The sequence below is a fragment of the Arachis ipaensis genome, chromosome B02 (genome assembly GCF_000816755.2).
Source record: "Arachis ipaensis cultivar K30076 chromosome B02, Araip1.1, whole genome shotgun sequence".
Taxonomy (NCBI): Eukaryota; Viridiplantae; Streptophyta; class Magnoliopsida; order Fabales; family Fabaceae; genus Arachis; species Arachis ipaensis.
Window position 1 is genome coordinate 108,036,539 of NC_029786.2, and position 7,113 is coordinate 108,043,651.

Consider the following 7,113-nt stretch of genomic DNA (forward strand, 5'->3'; position numbering starts at 1 on the left):
ATGCAAACGATTTTGTATGATAAATTCTAGATTTTGATGCATTTATTTGTTTTGTACATGGATAGATCTTTAATGTAATTTATGCAAGAATTCCTGAAAAGCGTGAATATGTGGCATAAATGTTTTTAATAATTTTGTATGACTGAAGTTTCTTTTTCAATAAGACAAAAAAGAGAGAGTTCATACTTAACAACTTGCAACTTGCATATTAATAGTGAAGAGAGAAAAGGAGAAAAAGACACTCTTTAGTACATGAGGGGTACCAACAATACATGCATTTTTTTTTTTTTTTAACTATAGATGGAGAGTCTCGAATTCGCGACCTCTTAAGTGAGTATAAAGAGATTATATCATTTGAGCTATACATGCATTTTGTTAAAATTAAATAAACAAAAAAAATTATTTTTAATTTAAAAAAAAGACAAATAAATCATTTACTATTTTTGTGAACATACATAAACCATTAATCAAAGTTAACTAATTAAGAAATTTGTGTGTTTTAACAAGAGAACTGTATGTCTCATTTTTCAATAATTAAAGACCTAAAAATATTTCATTTTGGTTAAAAAATTATGTATCTACGCATGATCAAGGACCTCTATTTGTACTTTTCTCTTTTTTATTTTACATATTTCTCATTTTATTAACATTTTCTGTTTATGGTGTGGTGTCTGACAATTTTTTTTGTCATAGTAAAAAAAAAAATCTTCTGTAAAAGTAGCATTTCCCAAATTAAAATGCTTTCAAGTTTCCACATAAGAATTTTCTTTCTCCCTTCCTAGTCCCTACTCCCTACTACCTTTTCCTTCAACTTCCTCTAAATCAAACAATTCCTAAAATGGACTAGGACTAATTCCACATTCCTCCTTATAAACATTTTAAGTACAATACAATTTAGTTTATCTTTAAAAAATAATGCAAACAACCTCTAAAACAAGATTCTAAAATACAGAAATTGATAAAATAATCAGATAATATTTTAATCATTTTTAAATTTATAACTTTTATTATTTGTAAACTCCATTCTCATAATTTAAATGTGATTAAAATATTGTTTGATGACTTTACCAACCTCCTCATTTGACCAACTTTTGCCATATGCGCAACAGTGCAAATTAACCATATTAGCGAATTTTTTTTTCCTTATCAATTATGAACAAAAGTAGCACATATTTTGCAAACTTTGGAGGCAAGAAAATTGCATATTTAAAAGATATTCAGAAAGTAGTTTGCAGTTTGCACATAATCCAGAATTCAAAAAAGAATATAATGCGCTTATTTTGAGTAAAATATACATTTAGAAAGGTTCAAAAATCATGTTACATATTTTTAAAGTTTAGAAATTAAAATGCACATCAGGTAAAATTCAGGGGGGTAAAAAATACAATTAAAACTAAAAATTAAGAGAGGAAGGATAACCATGCAAATAAAACAACTCAACAATAACCAATAAAAGATGTAAATATGTAATATAAAAAAATAATACGTGCTAACTAATGTGTGTAACATTATTGATGAATATTCAGCACAACAATGTCGGCAGGTATCACCAAATCACATTTCTTTTTATCTCATATCAAAATGAAAGAAAGCATCACCAGCTAACCCATAATTTATCAGAGATTAATAGCATTCTGACAATCATTCATCAACAAAAGTAGGATTAGATAGAAATAACAAGTTGTTACAAAATTTTGTTGGTGATAACTGACTAATCCCATTCAAATTCACTCATCCAATCAATTTCACCAGGAACAGAGGTTATACAACTCTGTTTTCTAATGGAAGTCATTGCATGGGGTATCATATCATGATCAACAAATTTTTCTCATACAATCTGAAAATGACATAGTAACATATAACATATTGCACCGAAAAAATAACAAGTATTCACTATTGAGAAAAAAAGGTGACAATTCTAATCAGTTAATATCATAAAATGCCTGAACACCAACCATGGTGCCATAACCATATGAAATTCCTATACACTTAGCTAAACTTGATAGGGCTGAAAAACACAAATCCCTCACAGCACTGTATAAAAAATACACCATTATCTACTACATAGATACAGACACTAATGTATATTTCTACACGTTATCAAGAGAATGCTTCCTTTACAAATTCATCAGGTGAATGGAAGACACCCGCTTCTTGTTCTTCTTTTTGTTTTTTCTTGTGAGCATGCCCAATCAGAATAAATATGAATAGAAACAGCTACCACTCATGATCCAAACATGAGAGGGGTTTTCCGAGAACAAATAAAACATCGGCCATCTAAGGTAGCTTTCGAAGTGTGGTTGAAAAATAAAACTTGAGCCTTTGGATTTAAATTACAAAAATGGAGCGAAAATTGCTATGTGCACAGAGAGAGCCACAATGCTTACAGGTAGTAACTTGGAGAGGATGCCTATATCTGCACCGCTGACACTCGTTTGTCTGGCATTGATGTACTCATCCTTGCTTGTAGCCACAGAAACGTTTACAGGGGAGGAACCTGAGTAGCAATTCAACATTTAAGACAAGGCAAAGGATCATATTTGACTCCTTGCAAGAAAGTAAAAGAGTTCCTGTGGTGAACTTACAGTCATAGTTGGCCCATCCAATTTGTTGATGTGCTAAGTCATAGATGATTACCTTATCTTTTAAAACCAGATCTGCAAGGAGAAGGGGAATGAATGCTGATAAACTAAAAATAACATAGTTGTGTTCACTTGCTGATCCAAAAGTTTCATGCATAATTTATGTAATACAAACAGGTAAAAAGGTACTACTTCATTAATAGCATGCTTATTTAGGATGTTATCAAGTAAAACAAAATCAAATTTTAATTATCAAAATACACAGCTTTATGAAGATAAGGGTAGCAGTGTGCTGGCATATCTTCAGAGTTTTCACCATCACAATTGACAGACAAGAAATTTCTAATTTCCTTCAAGTCCTTGCAGATTTTGGTGTATTTAAATCATTTGTACAGAAACCGACCTCCTAAAATTGAGACTCCCTCCTGCACTTTCTCGAAACCGATGCACCACAATGACTGACCATCCTGTTAAAGCAAAGTGGCATGTAAGAGTAGTATTAGTAGCATAAATCCTGAAGAATACTTACGAAAATAATATGATCAACATTTAATAGACATACTTACCATGACACCATTATGCATAAGGTACTGTTCTGGTTTTAAAACCATTGATGCTCCACCCTCAAAGTTTAAGCTGACTTGAGGAAATATATCACTTATACTGAATACATAACAAGCATAAATTCTAATGAGATATGGGAAAGCTCTCCTTTCATGATGAATAAGGATTTATAGATATTGATAATAACCTGGTTGAGAGAAGATAACACTGAAGTCCTTTTGAAATAAAAGGATTTGTAGACTGTGACACTGCTGTAGTAATCTGGAAATTCATTCAGAAATTTATCATGACTATGTTATAGCCAGGGAGAATATTATCTCTTATATTACAAGATAGACAAGGTGAGGATTTTATTTGCCTCCTTTCTGTTCCCCTTTTGAAAACTTCTTAAGGATCAAACTCAACTTTTAACTAAAATCATAAAATATACCAGACAAATAAGATATGAATATAAGAATCCAAATGAATTCAATGGATAGACATGTCAATGAAATGTCCTCATTATTTATTTACAATACAAAATACCTCATCAAGGACGAAGCAAAGAGAGAATATTGTCCTGAAAAAGTGGAATACTCAAATTTTCAGCTAAGTAACAAGAGAACTTACTGCATTGACAAGAGGATCATAAGCCTCTTGAATAAGATATGCCAATGTTGTACCGGAGTCCACTATAGTTCCTCGATTGGCAGATGTTGCAAATACATCTGCATTAATTGAGAGGGGTTGTCCATTGACAGAAATGCCCTGGAGGTTTACGTTGTAATGAGGTCTGAAATTTAACCAAGAACTAGTCAAACCTACGTAATATATCTCATAAAACTATCAATTAGTTGTACAGCAAGCATAATAGGATAACAAACATTTTAAGAACCCAATTCTTGAGCAACTTCATATTTTATATCCATAAATTTCTTTTTAATATTGCTTTTGAAAAAATTAAAAAAAGGGGGTCACTAGCAAGGGGCTAAAGTAGACAAAGTGCAGAAGAACTTACTGTGATGGAAGCAGTGGGGTATAAACTATATTTGGATCCAAAATATGACCAAGAACCAGTATGCCTCCTCCATTGCCATCTCCTTTTAAACAATGAGAGAAAACTTTGGGTGTTATACCACGCGAAGACAATTGTGATACAACAGATAGAGGACCAGGGCCAAACCCAATAATTCCATCAACTGCTTTATCTGATTTAGTCAATTCTCCAGACAAATAGTTGCTACACCTATTAACAAAATAATCATCAACCGGACCATATAAGCATCAAAATGAACATGGAAGTAATAGCAAAATCAATAGATGAGTAAGATGACACATAAACCTTATTCACAGTAAAAGCACACATACTCACCCAAAAACAACAGTCGCTGAAGAGTTAGCAAGTGAAGACTGTCCCAGGATCATATCAAAATACATTGTATCAGAAACATAGTATCCTGTCGTTCCACTTCCATCTCCATACTGAAATGTATAGCTGCACTGGTTAGCCTGAGAACATTCAGCAGCTGCACCTTGAACCTCAGAAGCACATATCGAGTCTGAGCATGGAACCAGCGCAGCCGTGGATGAGCCAACCGTGTCAAAGTAATTGAGCTCAATCTGCAAATACAGGCAACAAGAAAAACAATAAATTCTTCTCGAAATTAGAACCTTTTTCCCAAGGTACCACGAGCATGCATGATTAGACAACAAGTGCCAAAATCCTCACCCCAAGTCCACTAGATTGAGGGCAATTGCTGCAAGTATTGCAGCTAACCCACAAGATGTCACTTCCGGTATCAATCTGCACATTAAATTCTTTTGGAGGTGTTCCCATCTTCACCTTGGTAAAATACAACCTTCAGAGGGGGGAAAAAGAAAAGAGAAAAAGAAAAAGATTATCCTCCAGGTTCAAACCATTATTACATGGTATTTGTTAGTTAAAAACAAGTCAGTGAAGAATAAAGAGTAACTTTCCAATATCAAAGATTTAGCGACTGAGGAGAGGAAAATTCACGGTACACTAGCAATAGCAAGCACGAAAAACATTAGTCTAAACTAAACAAAATGAACACAAATAAATAAATAAACACTCAATAACCATCTCATTTTCAATTATCCATTAACAACAAAACGAAATTCAGTAGAAAATACACAATCTAATGCAGATTTTTCTAAATAATACACAAATTGCAATAAATGCTTGCTACAAAATAAAGAAAAGAGGACATATCAATGAAGATTAGTTTATTAATACTCACTCTGTTCCACCATATTTGTCACTTTGAGAACCTTTCAAGTGTGAGTGAGTGTGCACCAAAATTACTCTAAATACATCAATGTGCACCAAAAATCACAGTAACAAACTAACAACTACTTTAGCTAGCTAAAATGGTTCTACATCCTACACTATGTATCAAGTTCTCATTTCCTAAGCAGAATTTACGAATTCTTGTATTAAAATTCAGAAAAAAAAAAAAAAAAAATATAAACACTTTTTACTCATAAATAATTAGGAGGTTTCATTATTCTCATCAATGAACTTTTTAAAAAGAACTATGACAATTTTCTTATTATAAGTATATGTTATATTTAGGGTTAAGTATGATTTTGGTCCCTAACGTAGGGGCTGAAAATTTTTTTCGTCCCTCGCCTTTTTTTTACTCCAAAATAGTCCCCAAAATTTCAGTTTATTTTAAAACCGTCCTTCGGACCAAAATACCCCTATCCCTTCTTCCCCAAAATTCTTCCTTCTTCCCCAAAATTATGCACTACGCCACCACCACCATAACCGCCACCACCAGAACCACGCAGGATTCGAGCATGACGCGCTCTGTCACGCGCCCTCAGATACTCCACATCCACGCGCCTGCTGCCAGTAGTTGGAACCGCGCGTTCCAAGGGAAGCAATACGCCGGCATCCACCACCGCCGCCACCACGGTGGCCAGAACGAAAACCCGCGCTGTAAGAGAACACCGCATTGTTACGATTCTTCGTTTTGGTGTTGTGTATTTTGTTTTCTTTTTTTGTCTAATGGAGTCGGTGCATTGAAATGTTCTTTTTGAAACTTGTGAAGCTAGACAGAGAGAGAATGAAGAGTGTGAGAGACACAGACACTTTAATAGAGTGTGATTAATTACTGATTAGTGCTTAATTACATGAATTAGTTGCTTTTGCTAGTTTGGTTGCTACTTGCTGTGTTTGGATTAAAGAGATTAACACTAAAATAATAATGACATTATCATCCCAACTATTTATTATTCAATAGCAAAGGAGAAAACTCATGTGAACTCGACTTTACGTGAGGTTGATATCTGAGAGCTGTTGGATGAAAATTTAGTCAAATCATCTAACGACTCTCAGATATCAACTTCACGTGAAGTCATATTTGACTAAATTTTCATCCAACAGCTCTCAGATATCAACCTCAAATGAAGTCGACTTTACTTGAGTTTCCACCTAAAAAAAATTATATATTTTTCTTACTTTCATTTGAAAACTGAATTTTATTTCTAATAAACATTTATTTAACATACTTTTCCCCCTTTTTTTTTCTCTTTCGTTCTCTATTTCTTTTTTCCTTTTTCTTGTTAGAAAAAAAAGTGTTTCAATTTTTTTTAGGTTGGTTTTTCCTTTTTGCTTTGGTCTTGTAACTCGGTAGATCCTTTTGCCTTAAAAATCTTATACTTGTTAATTTGTATAACCTTTAATATAATAGACTTAGATTTGGATTTAGTAAAATAGGAATGGATTATAATGAAAATAACAAGATAGATATGTTTGATATCCCCCACATCCACATGAAAGAGACCCTTTAACACTTAGTGCTTTTTATACTTTATCTACCAACAAAATTCATCTAAATTCAAATGTATTTGTTTTGTGGATCACAGATGAATATAACAGTATACTTGTCAGAGACAATATAACTATATAAAATTGATAAATTTTTAAATATACCAAAAATATTAATATTTCAATAACTTA

At 32.8% G+C, this 7,113-nt stretch overlaps 1 protein-coding gene across 2 annotated transcripts; it reads right to left on the minus strand.

Moving 5' to 3' along the window:
• Positions 1,823 to 6,315, minus strand: LOC107626438 (aspartic proteinase-like protein 2). Of its 2 annotated transcripts, none has more exons than XM_016329318.2 (10): positions 5,873 to 6,315; positions 4,855 to 4,993; positions 4,498 to 4,745; positions 4,144 to 4,371; positions 3,756 to 3,918; positions 3,334 to 3,407; positions 3,149 to 3,245; positions 2,986 to 3,049; positions 2,586 to 2,657; positions 1,823 to 2,497 (listed from the first exon to the last, which is right to left on the minus strand). In XM_016329318.2, exons 2-10 carry the CDS (start codon positions 4,960 to 4,962, stop codon positions 2,334 to 2,336), a joined length of 1,218 nt encoding a protein of 405 aa, XP_016184804.1. In that variant the 5' UTR covers positions 4,963 to 4,993; positions 5,873 to 6,315; the 3' UTR covers positions 1,823 to 2,333. The 2 variants fall into 2 exon arrangements, with proteins under 2 accessions (XP_016184804.1, XP_020972395.1); XM_021116736.1 differs by having other exon boundaries at positions 4,855 to 4,984; positions 5,848 to 6,315.

What these genes read in the sequence shown, in the direction of transcription:
- LOC107626438 (XM_016329318.2), bottom strand. Translation starts at nt 4,962, where the DNA reads ATGGGAACACCTCCAAAAGAATTTAATGTGCAGATTGATACCGGAAGT. An exon ending in ATGATCCTCTTGTCAATGCA is followed by an intron (nt 3,408 to 3,755) that starts GTAAGTTCTCTT and finishes ATGAATTTCCAG; the next exon opens with ATTACTACAGCAGTGTCACA. An exon ending in GGGAGTCTCAATTTTAGGAG is followed by an intron (nt 2,658 to 2,985) that starts GTCGGTTTCTGT and finishes TTCTCCTTGCAG; the next exon opens with ATCTGGTTTTAAAAGATAAG.